Source organism: Dromiciops gliroides, chromosome 4 (genome assembly GCF_019393635.1).
Source record: "Dromiciops gliroides isolate mDroGli1 chromosome 4, mDroGli1.pri, whole genome shotgun sequence".
Classification (NCBI taxonomy): Eukaryota; Metazoa; Chordata; class Mammalia; order Microbiotheria; family Microbiotheriidae; genus Dromiciops; species Dromiciops gliroides.
Genome location: NC_057864.1, coordinates 216,423,266 through 216,450,274, shown reverse-complemented (window position 1 = coordinate 216,450,274; position 27,009 = coordinate 216,423,266). Strand labels below are relative to the sequence as shown.

Genomic DNA, 27,009 nt, shown 5'->3' with positions numbered 1-27,009 from the left:
ACGAATCAGCTCAAATCTAGTATTCTGCAAGAGGCTTTTCCAGATCCCTCCTCACTTCACCTCCTCCGATTCCCTTTGGGAGCTCTTCTCACTTATACCAGATATCCTGTATGTACATAGTTATTTGCATGTACCTTCCCTCATTAGAATGTGAACTCCTTGAGGACCAGGGCAGTGTTTTTGCTTTTCTTTCTATCTTCCAGGCTTAGCACAATGCCTGGCATTTAGTAAGCTCTAAATAAATTAATAGCTCTAAATAAATGCCTGTTGATTAATTGATTGATTGTATAGGAAGTTGGAATGTCCCTAAAGATATTCTTGCCTATAGGCCATCTTTCTAATTGTTCCCCAATCACTGAGCTATTCCCAATAACTTGTAATGTCTTTGCCTATTTCCACTATACAGATCACTTTTTTTTTTCCAGAGAATATAGCACAGGACCATTTCAATTCTGAGAACACATAAGATCCTAGCCACTTATCCATAGCCACAGAGAATTTGTCTGCAAGCAACAACTCTCACTATTTTTTTTTCAAATGAAAATTGGGCTTGAGGGGAGAAAATGATTAAGCCATAAAATATTCATGGTACATTCATTCGTTCATATATCAAGAGAGACAGAAAGTAATTCCCTTCAGGTAACTATACTCACTGTTTTCCCTTCTTTCTTCTTTTTTTCTCCCCAGTCATGCCAAGCTGATCTCGTGAAGGACAACGGTCACAAATATTTCCTTTCTGTCTTGGCAGACCCTTACATGCCAGTAAGAAACAAATACCATTTCTCTTTCAGACATTTTCAAGAATTGGTGTGGTTTATCTCTGACTGTGTGTTACAAAATCTGTTTTTATGAGGACTACAGACCTCAAGACACTCATTCATCAAAGGAAAAGGTCTGGTGGGTTTCATACCCAACCACAGGAAATCCAAGCTACTATTTTAGCATCCCCTGAATTTTAAACAGCACGCTTTGCTATTGTGTTGTGCCAGTGACTTTTCCATCCCTGCTTTTAAATGGGACAAATGAGTTTCTTAAAAAACAGCTGTTCTCACTGGTGTTTTCATTGCAATATAGGATACGGTGATTCATCTAGGATTTTATCAACAGAACTCTATTAACCAACTGCACATCTATAGCAAAATGATAATTTACATTGAGTGATGGTTTTATTTCATTAAATATCTCCTGAGTCATCACAAAAGATTGAAGTGTATTCAGTTTAAGTTTTAGTTTCAAATGTATTTTATTTAGATCCTTTGAAAATTGATCCTTCATGTATAAGATATATGATAATTATTAATCATGTGTTATAATACTTGTATGTTTCCTGAAGCTCCTAGTACAATTTTGAATATATAGTAGATATTTAATCGAATGCTTGTTAAATTTTATTTATTTCAACTAGAAGATTTGATTAGCCAAAACTTTCCATTCCTGTAACCATTGCAGATAATAGAGACACTTGTACAGATAAAGTAATGTATAAATAAGTTTTTTCAGAACAATTACTTGTATAATGTAACCTGAATCATTTAATTAAAATATCATATATAGTTAATATTTATAGGCAAGATTACTATCTTATTAATTTTTCTTTGCAAATAATCACTACCCTGATTTAAAAGGAATGGAAAGAATGCTAATTCTGCATTTTAGGACCAGCATACCCAGATGTGAGAGCATACTGATATAAAATGGGACAGGAAGAAAAGACTTGATAAACCTCATAATTAACCAGGTTGTTTCATCATATCAGCTCCCTTTTTGTTCCGTATTATTAGTCTTTCTGGGATACAACTTTTCTCCTTTTTTTTCTTTTTTTGCAGGGCATTGAGGGTTAAGTGACTTGCCATGGGTCACACAGCAACTAAGTGTCCAGTATTTGAGACTGGGTTTGCACTCAGGTCCTCCTGAATCCTGGGCCAGTGCTTTATCCACTGTGCCACCTAGCTGCCCCCCATACTTTTCTCCTTTTGAAAATGAAGTTATTCTTGCAATGCCACCATATTTCTTTAAAGAGCATAGATTTGTTTTGTTGGCTTTTTTAAAACATTTTTTAGTGGACCAAACTGTCTCATAAAGGTTTTGACAGGATAGCTTTGGTCAGATGTGGGAATGGTCGAGTTTTTCCCTAGCAGGAAACAGATGCATGACTAAAAATGAGTGTCTTATTTTTCACTCAGGCTGAACATAGGACTATGACAGCCTTCATTCTCGCTGTGATTGTCAATAGCTATAACACAGGACAGGTAAGTATCACTAGCTTGCTGCTTCCAGCCAGCCCACTGGTCTATTACTTTGTTTAGCACCATATTTACTATAGGTTTTTATTTTTATTTTTATTTTATTTTATTTTATTTTATTTTATTTTATTTTTTGTGGGGCAATGGGGGTTAAGTGACTTTCCCAGGGTCACACAGCAAGTAATTTTCAAGTGTCTGAGGCACAGATTTGAACTCAGGTCCTCCTGACTCCAGGGCTGGTGGTCTATCCACTGCACCTCCTAGCTGCCCCATACTCTAGGTTTTTAAGAAACATGTTTAGGGAATTCATTTGCTACATGGTTTGGTTCACTCTATCAAATGATTACAGTGTTCAGGCATTTGGTAAGCACTTAATATGTACTATGCTGAACACTGGGGGTACAAAGAAAGGCAAAAATATATTGTCTGCTTTCATGGAGCTTACATTCTAACAAGAAAGACAGTGTGCAAATGATTATGTACCTGCAAGATATGTTCTGTTTAAATTGGAAGCTAATTTCAGAGGGAAGGGACCAGCAACAGGGGAAACCCAGAATCATTTCAAAATAAATTTTATGGTCCATAGGCAGAAAAAGAGATATATTACTCGTTATCTTGTTTTGTGATCATATAAAACTGACATTAAATAAAACATTCATAAACTTTAAAAGTTTGGAATATGGAAGAATAATACTAGATATGGAAAGGAAGGTAGAGAACTTCATAGAACCCTGTTCCGTTCTCTTTACTTAAAGTATGGAGAATGCTACCTCAAATATCACAATTTAAACTATGACCTAAACAACAGACCTTGGGAGCCTTTTTTTTTCCTAATCTTAATAGTATTTTTTCCCCAATTACATGGAAATATAGTTTAGAACATTTATTTTTGTAAGATTTTGAGTTCCAAATTTTTCTCCCACCTTCCCTTCCCTCCCTCATTCCTAAAACAGCAATCTGATATAGGCTATACAGTACAATCATGTTAAACATATTTCCACATTAGTCATATTGTGAAAGAAGAATCAGAATAAAAAGGGAAAACCACGAGAAAGAAAAAACAAAAACAAGTCAAAATAGTACATTTCGATATGAATTCAGACTCTTTTCAGTTCTTTTCCTTCTTGTGGAGAACATCATGGGTCTTTTGTAATTGTCTTGGATGATTGCATTGTTTAGAGGCTTGAAGTCCATCTTAGTTAATCATTGCCTAATATTTCTGTTATTGTGTATAACGTTCTCTTGGTTTTGCTCACTTCACTCAGCATCAGTTCGTTTAAGTTTTTCCTTAGAAGGTTTTTTTAACCAAAAATGTCAGTAATAGGGAAACTTTGGTGTTGTGTCAATCATTTGGGCCTCTCCATAATTTTTCCTGCATAAGCAGGGGATCATTATTTGGTCTTTTTCTAGGAAGCCTGTCTTCAAGGCAACCTGATTGCCATTTGTCTGGAACAACTGAATGACCCCCACCCTTTGTTGCGCCAATGGGTAGCCATCTGCCTAGGACGGATTTGGCAAAATTTTGATTCTGCAAGGTGGTGTGGTGTGAGGGACAGTGCCCATGAGAAACTCTACAGTCTTCTCTCTGATCCCATTCCTGAGGTAAGTTGTTCTGTTAGTGAATGATAGGTTGAAAATATGTTTTAAAAGTAAATGAAATGGTAGATTCAGCCACCATTATTAAAAACAAAACAAAACAAAAAAAATAAAGCCCTGTGTTGTGATTCCTAGAGGATGACATAGAAAGAATTCTCATCATCTTGGGTCATATAATTCAATTCAGGAAATGTTTATTAAGTATGCCCTCTATATAGGGCTTTGTGTTTTTATTAGGAAGATGTACAAAGTCTTAAAGTAATAATAAGTTATGCATAAGTTAACTAGCATGGAGATTGTCTCAGTTAACAGGTTTTCCATTTAACTAAGGAGTAAATCATTATGCAATAAAACTGCCCATACTGAGATGTCAGCCTAAGGACCTTCAAACTTTCAAGTGTATAGCCTTGAATTTTACTGGTTGACTTCTCACTATGCAATTATATTCCAAAAGGCAGAACTAGGGGAATGTATGAACATTTCAAAAAGACAAAATTAGGATACAGTAAATCACTAAACATTTATTCATTGTCTGCTGTATGTCTACTATACACTGTGCTAATTACTGTGGATACAAATACAGTAGAAAAAGTAATACCTAACACATACAATTTTCATTCCATCAGGGAAGGCTACACACACACACACACACACACACACACACACACATGATACAACATAAAAGTAAGATAATTTTTCACAGAATGTATTAGCATCCAGTGAGGAGGATAACGAGGAATCAAGAAAGACCTGTTGAGTATGAAAAAGATAGAAGTATACAATCAACCTTGAAAATCCAGGTTATAGGGGGGGGCTAGGTTATGCAGTGGATAGAGCACCGGCCCTGGAGTCAGGAGTACCTGAGTTCAAATCCAGCCTCAGACACTTAACACTTACTAGCTGTGTGGCCCTGGGCAAGTCACTTTACCACAATTGCCTCACTTAAAAAAAAAAAAAAAACAGAAAATCCAGGTTATAAAAAAGTCATTAAATGTTGAATAAAGAAGTTTATATTTATAATCCTAGCAGCATTAGGGAATTTATTAAGTAGGGGAATGATTTGACCGGACATAGACTTTTGAAAAATCACATTGGCAGTTTTGTGGAATATAGACTAGAAGGGACAAGGACTGTAGGAAGGCAGATCAATTAGTAGCCTATTTTACTGAGAGCATTCTGTTTAGAGTTCTCAGCTGCAAACATATATACCTCCCTACTTGGATGTCTCATTTTCAAGCTTTTGCATTTGTTCGTTTTCCTTACAATACTCTGTACATCAGAGAGCATAAACCAGTTTTGTTGTCGGTGTGTTATATTTTCATTATTGTTGCCTTTCAATTGAGGTAAATGTCAGTATTATTCTTCCTTTTGTCTTTTTGTTTCATAAATGTTTTATGTTTACTAATTTTGTGTAAATGGGAAGCTAACTGGTGGGGCTTAGGAGCAGCAGTGATAAATAATAGACATGTATTCCCCATATCCCACATACTAAAAGAGTTGAAGGGTAGTGACACAATCATGCCTGTGGCCACTCCCTCTCCTTAAAAGGTCAATCTCTTCCCACCACACCCCCCAGAGACTTACCAGCCTGAGCATAGGTTGGAATGATGAATCAGAACCAGTGAAGGAGGTAGCATGTGCCATATCAGCACAACTGTAGAGCTTAACCAAGGATTTATTCAGGTACCCTTTGCATTGTCAGGGACCTACTGGAGAGATCTATGCAGAATATCTATCCGGAGTCTATCAAGGATCAACTATTAAAATTTTTGAATGTTTTTTAAAACAGTTTTCCAGTGTGTTTTTCCTTTACAAGTCAGACCATTTTTTTCTGCAATATAATTTCCATTCTTTAAATATTCAAATATTAATATATCTTGATTTATGGTTCCTATTATTAAGTATAAAGGCTAATATAAATAATAACGATGTAACATATCTAAAGCACAAGTGCTTATTAATGAAAATAAAGCTACACGGATGACTTGTAGTCAAGGGAATACCATGTGATTTAAGCATTAGAGATTGAGAATATTTTCCAAAATTTTATTGGAAATATAGAGAATGTGGCATGCTATGATATATAAGAATTGGAGAATGTTTTCTACAAACTACTTGATGATGTAGACACCTCCAAAATTCCTAATAGGATAGGAATTTCAAAAAGGAATTGGACATTAATTACTATGCCTGTTAGAGAGAATGAGATGATACATGACAGAGTTAAAAATGTTGTCATTTCATGAGGTTATCTGTAGATAAATTCTTTGAGTTAACTTGAAATAAAAATCTCTTTGAAATACCACAAACAATTATGCACTCTATTATATTTTCTCATTCTATCATATTATATTACATTACTGTGGGATCACATATTTAGGTTAAGAATTTTCTAAAGGAAAGATCTTTGACCCTTCCTGAAGAAGAAATTTGGGATATTTGACATAGAAATATGATGCAATCTTTACAATATTGGCAGATACCCAAAGCAGAAAAAAACTAAGTAAATGATTAGAAAATATTCAAGGTTCAGTTTTTAGAATTGTTCTCAGGACAAAAATACTATAAAGGCAATTTGGTATTGGTGGGACAACTTGACAAGAATAAGCAAATTTCATTCTATATAATATGCAGCATAAAAGAGAAAGACGGGGGCAGCTAGATGACGCAGTGGTAAAAGCACCGGCCCTGGATTCAGGAGTACCTGAGTTCAAATCTGGCTTCAGACACTTGACACTTACTAGCTGTGTGACCCTGGGCAAGTCACTTAACCCTCATTGCCCTGCAAAAACAACAACAAAAAAAGAGAGAGAGACACTGGCTTTGTGGGGTTTTAATGGATAGTCATCCACAAAGACTGATAATGAGAAGAAAAATAAAACAGGTACAATCATATGTATTCAGGCTGGAGACAGTATACCCAAGTAGTATATAATTCTAAGGTATGAAAGTATACCTAATTGATTTCTGTTATGAAAAAATACTTTTTCTGAAAAATTGAATTGTGAGGAGATATGGGGGGGCAGCTAGGTGGTGCAGTGGATAAAGCACAGGGCCTGAGTTCATATTCGGCCTCAGACACTTAGCAGCTGTGTGACCCTAGGCAACTCACTTAACCCTCATTGCCCTGCAAAAAGAAATAGAAATCTAGCTAGAGAGAAAGATTGTCATGACCCACAGACATAAAAAAATTACCTTATCCTCAATTAAGCTACCATGATTTTATTTATTTATTTATTTAGGATTTCCCCCAAGTTACATGTGAAAAACAAATTTTTTCACATTGATTTTTTTTTTTAATTGAGGCAATTGCGGTTAAGTGACTTGCCCAGGGTCACGCAGCTAGTAAGTGTTAAGTGTCTGAGGCCAGATTTGAACTCAGGCACTCCTGAATCCATGGCTGGTGCTCTATCCACTGCGCCACCTAGCTGCCCCCAGAGCACAAAGTTTTTAAAAATAAATGTGGGGGGGCAGCTAGGTGGCGCAGCGGATAAAGTACCGGCCCTGGAGTCAGGAGTACCTGAGTTCAAATCTGGCCTCAGACACTTACTTAATACTTGCTAGCTGTGTGACCCTGGGCAAGTCACTTAACCCCAATTGCCTCACTTAAATAAATAAATAAATAAATAAATGTGGGGGCAGCTAGGTGGCGCAGCGGATAGAGCACCAGCCATGGATTCAGGAGTGCCTGAGTTCAAATCTGGCCTCAGACACTTAACACTTACTACCTGTGTGACCCTGGGCAAGTCACTTAACCCTCATTGACACTCAAAAAAGCAAACAACCCACCCCCCCCCCCAAAAAAAAAAGAGTACTTTGGGGGCAGCTAGGTGGCACAGTGAATAAAGCACCAGCCCTGTATTCAGGAGGACCTGAGTTCAAATCCGGTCTCAGACACTTTACACTTACTAGCTGTGTGTCCCTGGGCAAGTCACTTAACCCTCATTGCCTTGCAAAAACAAAAAAAACAAAACCTTTGTGTTTCAACTTTTCTTCCTCTCTCTCTCTCTCTCTCTCTCTCTCTCTCTCTCTCTCTCTCCCCACCCTATGAAATCAAGCAATTCAATATAAGTTATACTTGTGCAGTCATTCAAAACATCTCCACATTAGTCAAGTTGTGAAAGAAAACAGACAAAATACCTTTAGAAAGAGGAACTAACAAAAAAATTGTTTCAATCTCTATTCAGATGTCATCAGTTCTTTCTCTGTAGGTGGATTGTCTTTTTCATAAGTCTTTATGATAGCATCCTGCTCATCATTTCTTTCACAGTTACTATTGCTAACTGTATTGCCCTCCATCCTATTCCTTCCCCTTGATATTTACTCTATTTTCTATCTTCTTTTACCCTATCCCTCCTTAAAAGTGTTTTGGTTTTACCCCCCATCCTCCAATCTGCCCTCCCTTCACCTCTCCCATCTTATATCTTTCCCCTCTCCCCCCCTTATCCCTTTCCCCTCCCACTTTCCTGCAGGGCAAGCTATATTACTATACCCACTTGAGTGTGTATTATTCTCTCTTTGAGCTAATTCTGATGAGAGTAAGGCACACTCACTCCCCCGCTCCTTCCTCAACTTCCCCTCTACTCCATAAGCATTTTCTTGTTTCTTTTATGTGAGCTACTATACCACATTCCACTTCTCCCTTTCCCTTCCAGTGCATTCCTCTTACCCCTTAACTTTATTTTAAAGATGTCATCATGGAGCAGCTAGGTGACACAGTGGACAAAGCACCAGCCCCGGACCCAGGAGGCCCTGACCCCAAATCTAGCCCCAGATATAAGCCACTCCATGCTGCCTTCCCCACAAAAAAAAGGATATACAAAACAAAAAATGCTTTACAGATATCACCCCTTAATATGCAATTCACACCTGTGCTCTCTGTCTAAGTATATTCCTTTCAGCTGCCCTAATACTGAGAAAGTTCTTATGAGTTAGAAGTGTCATATTCCCATGTAGGAATGTAAACAGTTTAACCTTTTAACATTCCTCATTTTTTCTTTTTCCTGTTTACCTTTTTATGCTTCTCTAGGGTCTTGTATTTGAAAGTCCAATTTTCTATTCAGTGCAGATCTTTTCATCACAAATACCTGAAAGTCCCCTTTTCCTTGAAGTCCCATTTTTCCCCTGAAAGATCTATACTCAGTTTTCCTGGGTAGGTGATTCTTGGTTGTAATCCCAGTTCCTTTGCTCTCCAGAATATCATATTCCATGCCCTCTGATCCTTTAATGTAGAAGCTGCTAGATCTTGGGTTATCCTGACTGTATAACATACTATGATTTGATGCAAGTACACTACCTTCAAAATATCATTAAGACAAAGGAATTATCTTATGTTATAACTATGGACCATCTGTTGTTCGAGTTTTTTGGGTGCACTTCTTTTGCCTCTTTCAAGAATGCCCTTTGTACCTGTTAATGAGTAATGGGTTACTTCATAAGGTCCAAGTTTTTTCTCATGGAGTCAGATTAAATGAGAACAGTTCAGAAAATATTAGAGAAACTATAATCAGAAATATTTAAATGTGCAATCTCAGTTGAAGAGAATACCATGGAATGATGTGTATAAAGTACAAAAGTAAACAATCCTTGAGCTACAACATAGGAAACTGATACATTGAAGGAGCATCCCAAGACTTAGGTTGTTCCTAAAATCAGCATACAGAACTAATGAAAATGATCTTGCTGCCAAAAACCCCAAAAGGATTCCAATTTAGATAATGATAAGGCCATGGAATATTATTCCCCGTTTGATTCTTCCCCTCTCTACCATGTCATACATATTCTATCATATTTATCTCTTTCATAGGGGAAGACCAATTCACATGATGAAAGAATTAAATATACTCCAAATTTTTCCCTCATACTATAGCATTTGGTAGGGAACACAGTGCACCATTTGCAGAATTTAATAGCCAGCTGAGCTAGTGACAATTTTTTTTATAATAAGTAATAATCAATAATCTAGAATTTAGAAAGGTAGGTTTAGAATGAGAAAACTATTACACTGTTGAATAGTCATAGGCTTGCATCCAATATGCAAGGTAAAACAGGAGAGATGATTACCCACATAGCGAAAAAAAATTATATGGTCATATATATGTAATATAAAAAACTACATTTCATTTTTTTTGTAATTTGTGTTTGCTTTCTTTGTTTTTTTACTGCTTATAACATGTTGATACCATTGTTATCTGCAGTGCTCTTCATCTATTGATAATACATATTTTGGTAACGACATTGCTTCCATTTTTTTATGTGCCATATAGATGAATGGTCATGAGTAAAAATGTTTACTCTTTCTTATATATGATGGTTTTCATCAATAAGAATAATTTCTTTTGCCTATATGAGGTATTTTTATATATCTTTATATATTCAGTGTCCTGAATGAGGAAATTTTATTTATTTGTTTGTTTGTTTGCTTGTTCGTTTATTTATTTATTGGTGAGGCCATTGGGGTTAAGTGGCCCAGAGCCACACAGCTAGTAAGTGGTAAGTGTCTGAGGCTGGATTTGAACTCAGGTCCTCCTCAATCCAAGGCCAGTGAGTTATCCTCTCTGCCACCTAGCTGCCCCAGAGAAAATTTTATCTTGTATTGATCCAATTTAAAATATCTCGATTACATTTTGACTTTTTGAGTTTGTGTTTTCTTTGAATGTCTCCTATACTAAATTTTAAATTTAAAGTGGTTTTTAGATTTCGACTGTTAAGCAGAATAAAAGGTACTTTCACTTTGTTAAATGGATATTTTAATTGTTGAAAGAGGTAGGAAGAAAGCATATTTGTATAAGGCACACTAGTAAAAATCAATTTGAGAAGAAACTTAACCCCTTACATTAAAATCTTAAATAAAGAGACAGACTGAGGAACGTAGGGAAAACCAGTCCATACCCTCAGCTAAGTGTAATGATGGGACCTATTTGAAGCCAAAGCACTGAGTACATTAAAGATAGGTACAGTATATTGTAGCCCATCAGTTTATATATAAATTTTTAGAGTTTTATAAGATGTAGTTGATAAACTACGAATCTAATAACTGTTTGAATCTGTCAGTGAATATTTATGAAGTGCCCCAGGCATTATGCTCTGGGGATATAAAAGCTTCAAAAAGACTGGGTCTGCCTTTAAGGAGCTCCATTTAAATAAGAAGACAAGAATCATACAAATATTTTAAACAAGTTATGTACTTATAACATAAAAATATGTAAAAACAAGCTATATATACATATGATAAATAGGAAATAGTTAGAACAGGGAAGGTGGTAGAATTAAGAAGGTTAAAGCTTCCTATAGAAGAATGGCTTTCGGGGCAGCTAGGTGGCGAAGTGGATAGAGCACCGGCCCTGGAGTCAGGAGTACCTGAGTTCAAATCCGGCCTCAGACACTTAACACTTACTAGCTGTGTGACCCTGGGCAAGTCACTTAAACCCCAATTGCCTCACACAGGAAAAAAAAAAAAAAGAATGGCTTTCAATTGGGGTTGGAAGGAAGCCAGCAGGTAGAGATGAGGAGGGAGAAGCATTCCAGACTCAAGAGACAGCCTGAGAAAATGTTCAGAGCCAAGAGATGAAGTATCTTGTTCATGGAACAGCCAGGAGGTCAGTATCATTTGAACAAAGAGTACATGGAGGAGAGCAAGGTATAAGAAGCCTGGAAATCTGGGAGTGGGGGAGGAGGATAGGGTATAAAGAGCTTTTTTTAAAAAAAAGTAATAAACATTTTTATTTATACTTTTGAGTTCAAATTTTTATCCCTCTTTCCCTCCCCCTCCTTTCCCCTCCCTGAGGTAGTAAGCCATTAGATATAGGTTATACATGTGTGATTATGTAAAACATTACCACATTAGTCACTTTGTACAAGAAAACTTGAATAAAAGAAAAAAATGATAGAAAGTGAAAAATAGCATGCTTCAGTCTGTGTTCAATCAATGTCAGTTCTTTCTTTGGAGTTGGATAATATGTTTCATCAATAGTGCATTGGGATTGTCTTGGATCATTGTATTTCTGGGAATAATTAAGGCTTTCCCAGTGCATCAAATGGTATTGCTGTCTCTGTGCACAACTGTCTTTTGGTTATGCTCACTTTACTGATACATCAGTTCATACCAGTCTTTCCAGGCCTTTCTGAAATCATCCTAATTGTCTTTTCTTATAGCACAATAATATTCCATCACCATGATATATAACAGCTTGTTTAGCCATTCCCCAATTGATGAGCATTCCTTTGATTTCCATTTCTTAGCCACTACAAAAAGAGCTGCTATAAATATTTTTGTACCAATAGGTCTTTTTTTTTCTTTCTGGACATGTCTTTGGGATATAAAGCTAGCAGTGGTATTGCTGGATCAAAAGGTATACACAGTTCTATAGCTCTTTGGGCATAGTTTCAAATTGCTCTCCAGAATGGTTGGATCTTTTCACAACTGTACCAACAGTGCATTAGTGTCCCAACTTTACAATATCCTCTCCAACATCCAATATTTTCCATTTTTTTTTATATTGTCTCCTCTGATAGGTGTGAGGTGATATCTCAGAGTTGTTTTAATTTGCATTTCTCTAATCAATAGTGTTCTAGAGCATTTTTTCATATGATTAAATATAGGTACCATACTTATTAAAGAAGGAATGGGGGTAAGCAGGAGGTCTAAAGACAATATCTATGAGGATTTTGTTTGGGTGGTAAACATGAATAGCATGGACCTCAAAGGAGGAGAGATTACTGAATAAAGGAGTTAAAGTGAAAACCTGAAAGTAGCATTAGGGATCACGGAGTATTCCAACTCCTTTGCCTTGACCAGTGAGCTGAGTGGAATGAATAATGGTACATCCAATAATGGAGTGGTCTCCAAGGAGGCTGTGTCACCAGGGGTAGCCTAATTTCAGTAATTGCTAGAAGAGTAACAGAATAGGAGGGGAAAAGATCTAGGTTAAAGGATGTTTATTGCCCATGGAAAAATTATTCTACTGGGCAGTAGAAGGTCTGAATCATGTCTGTTTGGGACTTTTGCGTGGAAGTCTTAGAATGCATTTGCATACAGAATCAGAAATAGGGTATGGAAAATGGAGTGTGGATGATTCCCTCTACACACTAAGAATCCCACTTAACACACAGGGTATTACACGGTGTGAAAGTGTAGAGTAGAAGACACCTCCTCTTCACAGACAAGGCTGGAGATCAAACAGAAGCAAACCTCAGCAAAAGATGGAAGTCACAGTCAGATGGTCAGATGAGAGGCTCTCTTTTACTCTGCTACTCCTTCCTCAGAAACCTCGAAAGGAGGCAAGAGACTGCAGCAGTATACAGAAGGCCCAAGGTCAAAGAGAAGATTGCTCCTCTTGACACTGGAGCCTTTCCACATCAGATGGCAGGAGATCAGGTTGGCAAGTGAGATGTGAAAGACTCTTGCGGAGGTCAAGTTAATGGAAGTCAGCTTGGTCCCTTGCAAGTTTCTATTAGGAAAGAGCATCAGGAGCACTTGGTCACCGAAAGATCTGGCGCCACTTCTCACCTGAGACTGGAGATCAGGTAGAAGGTAGAAGTCTTGAACACAGGAAAATCATTTTGGAGCAGATGGAGGCTGCCTGGCTTTGCCTTCCCTCAGGAAACACATGCAGGTCACTTCTGAAAGCAAAAGGATTTTTTGGAGTTTCACATTATGTTAGAAGTGGGTTACTCTTTATGAATGACGAGGCCTTGATTTGAGTCACTGCAACTTATACTGCGGGGGTTCTTTCTTTTTCTGGTATTTTTTTTAACTATATTCAATATAAAATATTTCCTTTGAAATGCTTTTTTTTTTTATCCATTTCAAATCATTATTCTGAGAAGGCATTCATAGTTTTCACTAGACACTGTTAAGGAAGACTAGACACTTGTCAAAAATAATAGGCCGGGGCGGGGGGGGGGGGGCAGCTAGGTGGCACAGTGGATAAAGTACCGGCCCTGAGTTCAAATCCGGCCTCAGACCTTGACACTTACTAGCTGTGTGACCCTGGGCAGGTCACTTAACCCCCATTGCCCTGCAAAAAAAAAAAAAAATAGGCCAAGAATCCCTGCTATTGAGGAATTTAGGAGTCAGTCATATGGAAGAAAAAGCTGGAGTAGGGGAGAGAAGACAGGGAAGGTAAAGGGAGAATTTGTTAAAAAAGACAAAAAATGGCAGCATGCAGAAATTGAGCTGACAGAGAGGGAGGCTATGCACCTGTTTTGCTGGAAGCCATGGAAGGGAAACATTTGCATTGGCTAGAGAAAGACTGAGTTGGCTGCGGGAGGAGACTAAAGGCAGCTTGGTTCTGCAGCTGCTGGAATCTGATTTGAGGAAAGGAGCATCACCTGCTTCCAGGAAGCATCTTGGTTTTTTGCCCTTTGTTACCTACAGCCTGAGAGTGGAAACATTTCTAATTGGTGGCTCTTGTTCCTATACTGCCCTCTATAGCTTAAAAAATGGGGAAGGATAAGGTTAAACATGCTTGGAAATGGTTTTGAGTGTTGGTGATACATTTTGCTAAAAGAACATAGCATTTTCTCAGCAAGGGTTGTTGTATATTAAAAGAAAGTGACACTGCTTCAGTGGTCTAATAGTAGCAGGGAAACAACTTTGCCCAGGGCCAAAAGGGAAGCCAAACCATAGAGAAGTGATTTTGCTCAGTAAGTTACATGAGGTGCATACTATCTCCAAGGAGACGCAGGACATCATTGCCTGCCATATAGTCATGAACTGCTCCAGGCAAATGGGTTTCCCTACTCTTCCCCCTTCATTCTAGGTTTCTCTAAGTGCATGCCCACCCTCCTCAATGAACACTGTGCATTGTTTAGGAAATATGAACCAGTTCTTTGAATGAACTGGTATATTTTTATTATTCCCAGTCTTGCTTTCTTTTAAGTAAATAATATATACATCCCTTCTCTAACCTCATTTAGTGAATTTTTCATATAAAAAATGGTAGCGTTATTATGATTGATTTAAAAAAATAATAAATTAAAGCACACCAGTGCGGAAACAAAAGCTATAGTGGTGAGTAATAGAAGTGCCTCAACCTCCTCTTACACGCGCGTGCGCGCACGTGCACGCACACATACTTTTGTTACACCTAGGACCCTGATACAGGTTGGGTAATCGCAATGCGACAACCCCCAATCTGCTAAAGTGGGTGCAAATAGGGTAAACAAGCCATCCTCTGCTAGGAAGAGAAATAGATGGGGAACATTGGGCATCAGTGCCATACACTTGGCGCTGAGAGAAGAATTTATAAGGACATGAATACAAGGTTGGCCATACAGGTGAATAGAAGGGGAAAAATGTGAGACTTGTTGTAGAGATAGATTTGGTACATTATTGTCTGTGGGGAGAGGGAAAATAAGGAATTACAGACAATGCCAAGTGTGCAAACCTGAATGAAATGGAAGGTGGTGCCCTTGATAGAAACAGGAAAATTTTAAAGTCAGGTTTGAGTAGAAGATAATGAGTGCAGCTGTGTACTTCTTAGGTTTAAGACATCCAATTTAAAATGCCCAAATTAGCACTTGGAAGTATAGGACTAAACCTCAGGATAGGGAATAGAGCCGTAATTAGATCTGAGAGTCATCTGCTTGGAGGTAATAAGCCAATCATGGAAGCTGATAAGTTCACCAATTGAGAAAGAATAGAAAAAGGTCCAAGACAGAACCTTGGGGTATACCCAGTTAGACTAGGGTAAGATACAACTGAGAAACTAGTCAAGGAATGGAAAATGGTGAGGAATATATGAAGGCAATCAGATTTGGCAATTAAGAGGTTTTTGAGACCTCTGAAGAGATCCAGCCCACTTGTGTGATGAGTTCAGAGACCAGATTGATAGACATTGGCCATAGATTAAGAGGAGAGAAAATGGAAGACAGCTTTTTCTAGGAGCAGGGGAAGAGAGAGAGATGGGTGAGGCTGGTAGGTTCTAGTTTATGGTTTCTATGGGTTTGGGGTTTTTTTTTAATGGATGGATGTTTATGTGGGGAAGAGCCTTGGGCATATCTGTTTATAGAACCTAATCCAACCCATACCTCCCGAAAGCAGAATATCCCCCTCCAACATAGTTGACAGACATCCACCCTTTGCTTGAAGATATGCACAGTGAGGGAAAATCCACCATCTCCTAAAGGCATCCATTCCTTAATTAAAGAAGTTTTCCTTTCCTGGTTAAATGCTAACCAGTAGATAGGCAGGAAATGGAGGCTAGGGCATCATAGAGGGTAATCATGGAGGTTCTCTAGAAAAGAGGGGATGGACTGTGACCAACAGTACTTCTAGAATGGTTGGTATTGATGAGAAGTAAAGGAAATAGAATGGAATGTGATGTCAAGGGGTTGTGATATCTAGAAAAAGGAAGAAAAGGGAACTCATGGCAAAATGCCCCTACTTTCTCAGTAAAGTATGAGGTGAAGTCCTCAGCTGAGTGGGTTATGTGAAGAGGTTTGCAGAGTGGTATAGGCAAACCATGGAGGAGTGAAAGTGTTGTCTTGTGTTAGTGAGGTCCCATTGAGATTATATAACATAACATATATTTGTGGGTAACCTGTTCAGCTTGTTTGGGTGACTTCTGCTTGCTCATTTCTGTAGTACATGAGTAGTCAGTTGATGATATAAGTAAAAACTTGCAAACAATTAGTGCTAATGGAAAAATCTCCTTTGAGAGGTGGTGGATCCTCTCTCTCACAGGGTAGGTGATTGTCAGATATGTTGGAGTTTGGATTCTTCTTGACGTAACAAGTTGGATTAGGTTTTCTCTGAAGTCCCTTCCTTTTTGGACACGTTTCTTTAATTTATAAAGTTTATGAGTGCAGCATTTCTCCAACCACAATCCGAATTACAACTCACTTACCTAATAACTTATGCTAAATAAAATAAGCTTAGGAAGAAAAATAAAATCTTTTCCCCAGACTTCTTATAAGTAGACAGCTGCAGATGTCCTTGAGGTAAGAGGCATTGTGTGTTTAGAAAAGTAAGAAGCTTGAGTTGGTTTAGAGAAACAGTGGATACCTAAATCAATCAGGCTTTATGTAAATCTTAAGTTACCTCTGTATCTTGCAGGAGGATAAAATTAGATTAAAGGTTAAATAATTTTTTTCTACTAAGATTAAAACTCTGGTTTATATAGTTTGAAAGCTTTCAAAATGTTGGGGAAATGACATGCAAGTTGATTATATATTTGCTTCTTGATTCCCTAGCCTGAAAACTATTCCACTCTTAAATAACAATATTTTCTTTTACCCTTCATGAGCCAGATGATTTTAGGTTCTGCATTATGTGCTGGATGGTATTTAATGATACCAATTAGCCTTCATTTCAAAGTTATGTGTCGCTTTCTTCTCTCTATTCATTTTCACCTTCTGGAATTCTACTCCAAACAAATTGGTCTTGATATTCCTCATACAGGCTACTCCAGGTCATCACTGGGGCTCAGTATGGACTGCTCTCCACACCTGTAATATATTCCCACATTGCATGCAAAGGAACCTGCATAGGCCTGGGTTACTTGTTTTCCTGGAATGATGTAGACTGTGTTGGCTGCAGTTCAAGAACAAGTTAGGAAAAAAAAAAAGAGAAAAAAAAAAAGAACAAGTTAGAGAATAAAAACAGAAAGGGTTGGATGCCAAGCTAAGGAGTATGACCTGTAGCCTATAGAAAATAGAAACCTTGGACAATGGAATAATGGAAATGACAGGATAACACTTATTTTAAGAAGATTAATCTGGAAGTAATGAGTAGTAAAGCCCAGGCTTTAACCTGTGAACTTTTAAAATTAAAAATAAAATTTGACCATTATTTGAATATAACTTCTTTCAGGTATGATCCTGTGTATTTTTTTTTTTTCTGAAACGAGGTCCATAGTTTTTGCCAGTTTGCCATCAAAGTCCAGAACCTCCGCCCCCCCCCCCCCCCCCAAAAAAAAAAGTTTGGAAGCTAGGGTCACTTAGGGAAAGAAGAAGGTAGATGCAGGGAGACTATCAGAGTTCTAGTGACTACAGAATTGTGTTACCATTAATAGAAGATTAAGAAATTGAAGGAGTTAAGCAGAAAGATATTGAGCTCCATTTTAGACAAAAAGTCATAGATTGATAGTAACATTCAGGAGATCTCATGGCTTATTTGGACATATTGAGTTTGCAGTGGCAAATAACTTCTCACAAATAGATTTTTGGGTGTACTCTCCTGGATTCTTGTGATTTCGTGGGTGTTTGTATCTTGGTACGATGGGGTTTGTTACTGTGAGTTATATTTCACCCCCAAGCACTCAGTATTCTTTTTTGAAACATCTAATTTATGTTTCCTGGGGAGTGGAAGAAGAATTATCTCTGTTGTACATATGAAAAAAACTGAGGTAACATACCCAAGGTCATGCAATCACTTTTCCCTCTAGAAAGGAAATGAATAACAGTTGTACCCTACTTATCTTTAGAAAAATAATACAAAATGTTTCATCCAGTTTCCTGACTAAGAGCTGGTATTACTAATTCTATTTTCCAGATCCCTCTCTAATCAAAAAAAAAAAAAAAGTTAACAATGCTTCTTTGGAATTGTAGAGCTAACTGGGTTTTTGGTTAAGGAAAGATAAAATATCTGCATATTTGATGTATAAGCTCTCCTCGTTTTCACTTGCATTCCCAGCTGTTCAGACCTGTGCCATTTATATTACAATAGAATAAAATTGGCTTGAGCCCTTGAAAAAGCAGTGTCTGTTCATTGGGATTTACCAAATGTTTCTGTAAAAATTCTTCAGTATCATTTGTCTAAATCAGCAAACCCAACACGACCTTGGAGGAATCTAAATGAAGCCATGTTTCACCTCCCTGACAGATCAGCCCCAAAATGAGAATGTTTCTTGTAAAGATGCTAAAACGTTCAGTGACAGCAACTCAAAAGTGATCAGTATATCTAGAAAGTGAAAACCTAGAAATAATGGGAAATCTTGACTTAGAACAAGAAGATTGTTGTGTATCCCCATACCTAATGAAAAGTTATTCTTTTTCCAGTTACAAGGAAAAGTACAAAGAATATCTAACTGTATTCTCTACTAGAATTTCTGAGTAACATGATATGATGTCCTCTGACAGTCTTTCAAACAGTACCTGTTAGGTCATCTTTATCACTCCTCCACAGTCCTGCCATACTTTACCTATTTCAATTTATCGATCCTATCTATCTTTTTACTAAACTGATTCAGAAAAAGTGTCCTTAATTATTTTTATATCCATCAGAAATATCATGCATCATTTAGAACTGTGCCCAGGGCTATAAAACTGTCCATAGCTTTTCATCCAGTAATGCCACTGCTAGGTCTGTATCCCAAAGAGATCAAAGAAAGGTAGAAAGGACTAATTTGTACAAAAACAACTTTAGCACCTCTTTTTTGTGGTGGCAAAGAATTGGAAACTGATATCCAATCAGCCCGTCATTTGGGGAATGGTTCAACAAGTTGTGGTAAATGATTGTGATGGAATACTATGGTGCTATATGAAATAATGAGTAGGATACTTTCAGAAGATCCCAGGAAGACTTACATGAACTGATGCAAAGTAAAGTGAGCAGAACCAGGAGAACATTGTACACCATAACAGCAATATTGTATGATGATCAGCTGTGAATGCCTTAGCTATTCTCAACAATATAGTGTCCAAGATAGTTTAGAGGACTTATAGTGAAAAAATGCTATCCACTTTCAGAGAAAGAATTGACAAGTCTAAATGCAGACCAAAGCATACCTATTTTTTACTTTCTTTATTTTTCCTAGAGTTTGTTTTTTGTTTTGGTTTTTATAGTCTGTTTTCTTTTGCAACATGGCTAATATGGAAATATGTCTTCCATGACTGCACCTGTATAATCTCTATCTAAATGTTTCCCTTTGCTGGGAGGAAGAAAATATGGAACTAAAAGTTTTTTTTTTTTAAATGAAAGCTTTAAATTGTTTTTACATGTAATTTGAAAATGTATATGTAAATTTTTTAAAAAGCAGACAAAAAGAAATACCATATATACATCTTTGAGGATATATGTATAAACTTCAGAGCCACTGATATAATTTGTACATGACCTGAAAGAAGTTTAGAATTGGGGATTAAGCTAAAGCAACTTACTGCAGTGGTTAGAATGGGAGATCTCTGTAAAATTGAGAAATTTTTAAATGAGAGGAAGAATTAATCAGTTTCTCCTACCTATTTTGGTTCCGCCATTTCCACATGAATTATTATGTGACAGCCCAGCATCTGCACATAAGACATAGCAAAAGAAATATAATAGAGAATATTCTGTACATCCCAAAGTACTTGAGAATGATTTTCCAAATCTACATGCAGATTGAGTTGATAATAATAACTAATAAGTAATATTCATATAGCACTTATTCTGTGCCACGCACTGTGCTGAGTGATTTGCAATTAGCATCTCATTTGATCCTCACAATAACTCTGGGAAGTAGGTGCTATTATGATCTCCATTTTATAAAGAAACTGAGATAAATACAGGTTAAGCGTCTAGCCGGTGTGTATCCAAGACAGAATTTGAACTGAAATCTTCCTGACTTCAAGTCTAACATTCTATCTACTGCACTACCTAGCAGCACTCTCAGGATGACTTTCCAAATTTCCTTTTCTGTATAGGAAGAGTCCCATCTCTGATGTGTGTTAGAGCTACTCCCTTTTCAGTAGTTACAGGCAGGTGTTATCTATTACCTTCTTTGGTTGGAGTAACATCTAGGCTAATTTTTCTTTAAAAGGTATTAAAGTCATCCTCAAAACTTAATTTTGTCTAAGGCATTGAAGCTTGAGCCCCTTCCATAGCTTCCTGCTGACCAGTACAAAAGTCAGGGCATCTCCCTGAGGCTTCACACATGCTTCTGTCCCATATGCTTGTGGCAAATGAAAACAGAGGCAGAATGTCTCCAGCTGAATAAATGGAATATCCCTGCTGAATATCTCTTTCATACCAGGTCAATTTCCTGTTGTTAATTGTTAGATAGTCTGTATCATCTCATTTCTATCCAGAACCTGAACTACCAGAGTGACCTGAGTCAAGCCTGGCTTACAACCCCATAACTTCCAAGTCTATCCTTTGGGATCTTAGGAGTCCAATAATAGGCCAAGGAAATGAGGATATAGATAGGACTGAAATAGTTACTCCTCTACTCAGGAATGTCTATTGAATGAGAAGAAGAGCTCTTCTTCTCCACCCCAGGTGCTCTGAGGCTATTTGGGCCTCATGGAAACTTGAACTTTGAAGTTATTAATTGGGGAAACAGGGAGATCTTCTTGATTGTTTTCAGTTGTAAAAACAGAAGAAACAGATTACCCTTCAAACTATATGGACATACAGGATAGTAACCAATTCTAAAATGCCCAGCTAGTGTCGAAGAAATGGAGGTAGAAGATGGAATACTTAACTCAGGGAATATCAATTTAGCTAATTTGGCTGGAATTTAGAATGTGTATGGTTGGGGTGGGGAGGAATGATGAAATGAAGTAAGCCTGGAAAGGGAGACTAGAGCCAAATTGTGAAGGCTTTAAGTGCCAAGCTGTGGAGTTTGTATTTTTTCCTAGAGGTAATAGGTAGCTACTGAAGTTTCTTTTTTTTTTTCTGATAAAAGTATTTTTTTTTCAGTTACATGTAAAATTAGTTCTCAACATTTGTTTATAAGAGCTTTCCGATTTCAGATTTTTCTCCCTTCCCTCCCTCCTCCCCTAGACAGCAGGTAATCTGATATAGGTTTTTATATATATATATATATATATATATATATATATATATATATATATATATATATATATATATATATATATATATATATATATATGTGTGTGTGTGTGTGTGTGTGTGTGTGTGTGTATATATATATACACACACACACACATATATATGTTATATATCACATATATATACATACACATAATAACATTAAACATATTTCTGCATTAGTCTTGTTATAAGAGAAGAATCAGAGCAATGAGGAAAAAACTCAAAATAGAAAAACAACAGCACGAAAAGCAAAAGAGATAGTATGGTACAATCAGCATCTCTACTCCACAGTTGTTGTTTTTTTCCTGGATTTGGAGATCCCCTTCCATCGTGGGTTCCCTGGAACTCTTCTGTACCATTGCATTGGTGAGAGGAATCTAGTCCATCACAGTTGATCAACACACAACATTGATGATACTGTGTACAATGTTCTTCTGGTTCTGCTCATCTCACTCATCATCAGTTCATGCAAGTCCTTCCAGGTTTCTCTGAACTCCTGCTCATTATTTCTTACAGCACAATAGAATTCCATTACATTCATATACCACAACTTGTTCAGGCATTCCCCTGTTGATGGGCAACCCCTCAACTTCCAATTCCTTGCCACCACAAAAAGAGCAGCTATAAATATTTTTGTAACATGTGGGTCCTTTTCCCTTTTTTATGATCCCTTTGGGGAAAAGCCGCAAAAGTGGTATTGCTAGCTCAAAGGGTATGCGCAGCTTTATAGCCCTTTGGGCATAATTCCAGATTGCTCTCCAGAATGGCTAGATCAGTTCACAGCTCCACCAACAATGCATTAGTGTTCCAATTTTCCCACAGCTTCTCCAACATTCATTATTTTCCTTTTTTGTCATATTAGCCAATCTGATAGGTGTCAGGACAGGTGCCAGAAGGCTTACTGATCCCAGCCTGCTCAGATGGGAAGCCCAGGGCCACATCCACTGATCCCAATGTGCTCTGACAGGAAGTCCAGGGCGGTGAAAAATCTACAAGTCATAGAGGCCTCAGTGTAGAGAACTAGTAACACAGCCCCTATATCCCAGCACAAGAAGCTTAAAACAGGGACCCTGGTGCCCCCAGAGGAGACCTCAACTTTAAAAAAATAAAAAATAAAATAAGCTGCATTATGAGTAAAAAACAAAAAAGAATTCTCACCATTGAGAGCTTCAGTGTTGACAGGGAAGAGGCAAACACAAATTCAGATGAGGACAATACTCCCAAATTGCCTACATGTGAAGCCTCAAGAGGGAAGATAAATTGGTCACAAGAACAAAAGGCCTTCTGGGAGGAGCTCCAAAAGGATTTTTAAAATCAATTGAAGGGGCAGCTAGGTGGCACAGTGGATAAAGCACTGGCCCTGGATTCAGAAGTACCTGAGTTCAAATCCGGCCTCAGGCACTTGATACTTACTAGCTGTGTGACTCTGGGCAAGTCACTTAACCCCCATTGCCCTGCAAAAAAAAATTAAAAACAAACAAACAAAAACATGTCAAAAAAAATCAATTGAGGGGGCAGCTAGATGGCGCAGTGGTAAAGCACCAGCCCTGGATTCAGGAGTACCTGAATCCTGTCACTAGCTGTGTGACCTTGGGCAAGTCACTTAACTCCAATTGCCTCACCCCCCCCCAAAAAAAAAATCAATTGAGAGAAATGAAAGCAACACAAGAAAATTATGAAAAAAGAATCAACAGCTTGGAGAAAAGGAAGCACAGAGATTGACTGAAGAAAACAATTCCTTAAAAAAAAATTCATCTGGCCAAATGGAAAAAAAGGTGCATAATGTCACTGAAGAAAACAATGCCTAAAAAAATTCATTTGGCCAAATGGAAAAAAAGGTGCATAATCTCATTGAAGAAAACAATGCCTTAAAAATTACAATTGGAAAGTTGGAAGATAAGGAATCCATGAGACACTAGGAATCTGTCAAGCAGAATCAAAAGAATGAAAAAATAGAAGAAAATGTGAAATACCTCATTGGAAAAACAACTGATCTGGAAAACAGATCCAGGGGAGACAATTTGAGAATCATTGGGCTGCCTGAAAGTCATGATCAGAAAAAGAGTCTAGACACCATATTCCAGGAAATTATTAAGGAGAACTGCCCTGATATTATAGCATAAGAGGATAAAATTTTCATTGAAAGAATCCACCAAACACCCCCTAAAAGAGACACCAAAAGGAAAACTCCAAGGGCTACTGAAGTTTTTAAAGAGGGGGTAACCGTTGTGCCTTAAGATAATTCTGACCTCCATTCATGTGTGTGTTGTTATATAGACACACACAAATGAGAGTATTCTGTTTTCATTTTTATGCCTATTCTAATTTTTATTCATCCTTCAAAGCCCTGATGAAGTTTCAGCTTTTCCATAAAGCTTTTCACATATCCCCAGCCCACATGATCTACTCACTCCCTGTGGTGCTTATAGGTACTATACCTTTTTCCATCTGATATTATACTGCCATCATTTAAGTTGTGTAATTTCTGAGTATGTAACAAGAATTTTTAGTGGTTGAGTATAAAGGCCATATTGTTTATGTAGGGGTTTTTGCCAACTCAGGACATAAAATAGTACTCACTATGTGTTGAATTGAGTTGGGTTAAATTAAATGAAATGAAAGGAATATTTGATAGGGATTCAAATTCAGAAAGTCAGGGAACAGTAGAAAGTAGCCAGTTATTAACTGATTCCCTCTATTTTCAGGTTCGTTGTGCTGCAGTCTTTGCCCTTGGCACTTTTGTGGGTAATGCTACAGAGAGGACTGATCACTCTACCACAATTGATCACAATGTGGCTATGATGTTAGCTCAACTTATCAATGATGGAAGTCCTATGGTCAGGAAGGTAAGTGAATTGTTCCACAACAGGATTAGCAGGAATCAGAAGCCCTTTCTGTGACACACTGGGGATTTGAAATTTGGTGGTCCCATCAGCAGTAACAAGAGCCACTCACTTTATGTCTTTGTTGCACCACTTGAAGAGCCAGTCCTTTAATGTGTGTTTACTTTCCTCTAAACCCCTTTTCTTCATCGCACAGACGAATATTTGCTTTGTTTAAAAACATTTCAATAGGCTGTCTCTCCTAGCAGCTTTTATGGTAGGCTCTTTCCTGCCTAGGAACAACATGTAGACACATTATCATGATTCAAAAGAGCAATAGAAAGCCCACATATAGATGTAAAAATATTTCCCCTCTGACCCCTTTGTTTCCTAGAGATGCAGCGGTTTCATAAAACTGCTTACTTTTAAGTGTCAGCTTAAATCAAAAGAAAGCATGTGTCTTGTTCTAACATTTTAGCTTAAATAATCAGTTTAAATCTTGTTCTAACATTTCTGATTCTAATGAAAGTAACCGGGGGAATTTTCCCCAAAGCACTTTGCTTGCATTTTTAAGGGCAGTATTGTGGAGAGAAAAGAGCCCAAAAATCTAAGTGGGTAGATCACAATTTTTAGGCATGGCTGGCACTAACTGGCTGTGTAACCTTTGCCAAGTCGTTTTTCATCTTTTGACTTCCTGAGCATTCTATTCCATTCAATTTTTCTATGAGCAAAGAATTTGAGGACTCTCAGGATCTCTAAGGGCTTTTCTTTATAAAAAGAATAATTCCTTAACTGGGGTTAACTGATATATACCTAAACTTGCAAAATGTTTTCCAAGAGCAGAGATTCATGAGGAATTATATCGAGAGTTCCCTTTGGAGTTAACTGTGTATGGTAATGTTGCCATATACCCCTTAGATCTCTCTTCTCTGCTTCAAAGAGGAAGTGGCTGCTTCACGGCCTTGAAAGAAAAAGAAAAGGAAAGATAAAGAGGAAGAAGAGAAAACAATCAGAAAAACTAATAAATGCATGGGAAAAGTCTGAAAATGCATGTAATATTCCCCTCCCATGCACCTAACAACACCTCTGGAAAGGAGTCTCAGGGGAGGTGAGAGATTGGGAAAGACTTTCCAAGAAGGTGAGGTTTTAGCTTTGACTTAAAGGAAGCCATGAGGCAGAGATAAGGATGGAGAATATTCCGGACATGGGCCACAACCAGTGAAAATGCCCAGAGTTGGGAGATAAGCGTTGGAAGAACAGCCAGGAAGCCAGTGTCACCATACCACTGAGCCTATGAGAAAGGTGTAAGAAGACTGAGGGGGAGTCTGGGAGGGGGTGGGGTATATGGAAAGAATAGGTTATGAAGCACTTTAAACCCCAAACAGATGATTTTATGTTTGATCCTGGAAGTGAGTGGGAATGAGTCCATTCCTTCCATGAACTTATTCTTATTTAATTCCTGCAGTTTTACCTTTTTAAATTTTGGTTTCCATCTTTACCCACAGAAATAAGTATAGCAGTGTAACAGACAAGTATCAAACCTTTTAAGTTCTCCTCTACTGAGCACAATTTTATTTCCCTTAACCAAATAACTGCCTTGAACCAAACTGATTTAGAAATGTAAGTAGATTGTCCTCTGCCTCATTACTAGGAGACTGATGTCTCTACTATGAAGAAGATAAAGGAATCAAAACAGCTGAGTCAATCACTGTCTATGTCAGAGCCCATTCTCTTAGGAATCCAGGGCTAACTTTGTGTTATTCTTCTTAGAAACAAAATATGTTCTCCATCCTCCATTATGCTGTTTTGTTTTATCTCTGTTGTGATGGCAGAGTTTTACATTAGGAGGCCTTGAATTATAAATTGAATATTAAATATTAATTTGTTACTGGAAACATGAAGTTTGTGGCAGCCTTTAGGGAGGAAGTGCACTAGGGGAATAGGGGAAGAAACATGACAACTTCACTAAATCGAGATTTAATTGTTTTCCGAACCTTTATGAAGGAATAATAGACTGACTGTATGCTTGCAACTTCTTTACTCCTTTCAGGGGAACATATTTGACTCTCCATAATTGTGTTAAAAAGATATCCTCAGTACCTCAACTACCAGACCAGTAGACTAGATTTATCTTCTTTGTTAGTTCATGGGTGTAGGCTGAATGTGGCTGTTATATGTCATCCATGAAATGAGGGTAGTTTCCTCTTTGGCTAAATGAAGTCCTAGATATCTGGGACTTCCTTCTGTTTGGACAGTTGTCAGTCATTAGTCTAGAAGATAGTAGGAGCCTACCTGCTATAAATTAGTTATTCACCGCATCCATGAAACATGACCAAGGAATCAAACCCTCTCCATTAAATCAGAATTTTACCATATCTATATTTTTTTTTTTTTAGCCAAGGAGTTTAAAGTGTAAACCTTTTACTCAAGGTTTTATTTTAATAAATGGACCTGTTGTTGTTGTCCTTTCCCATAGTATTGGTTTTTTGGGTTTTGGCCTGATTATTTCAATTTGAATCACCTCTTAAGTAACCTCCTTCTATCAATTGCAATTTCCATAGGTTTCTTGGTTGCTGAACAATTAAGTGCT

At 37.5% G+C, this 27,009-nt stretch overlaps 1 protein-coding gene across 3 annotated transcripts in view; it reads left to right on the top strand.

Moving 5' to 3' along the window:
• Positions 1-27,009, top strand: part of RPTOR (regulatory associated protein of MTOR complex 1) — a 505,620-nt gene that overhangs the window by 331,839 nt on the left and 146,772 nt on the right. For all 3 annotated transcript variants that reach the window (XM_044002818.1, XM_044002819.1, XM_044002817.1), the window contains exons 14-17: positions 688-762; positions 2,184-2,249; positions 3,654-3,845; positions 24,303-24,443. In XM_044002818.1, coding sequence (XP_043858753.1) covers positions 688-762; positions 2,184-2,249; positions 3,654-3,845; positions 24,303-24,443 — 474 coding nt within the window. The remainder of the gene's footprint in view (positions 1-687; positions 763-2,183; positions 2,250-3,653; positions 3,846-24,302; positions 24,444-27,009) is intronic.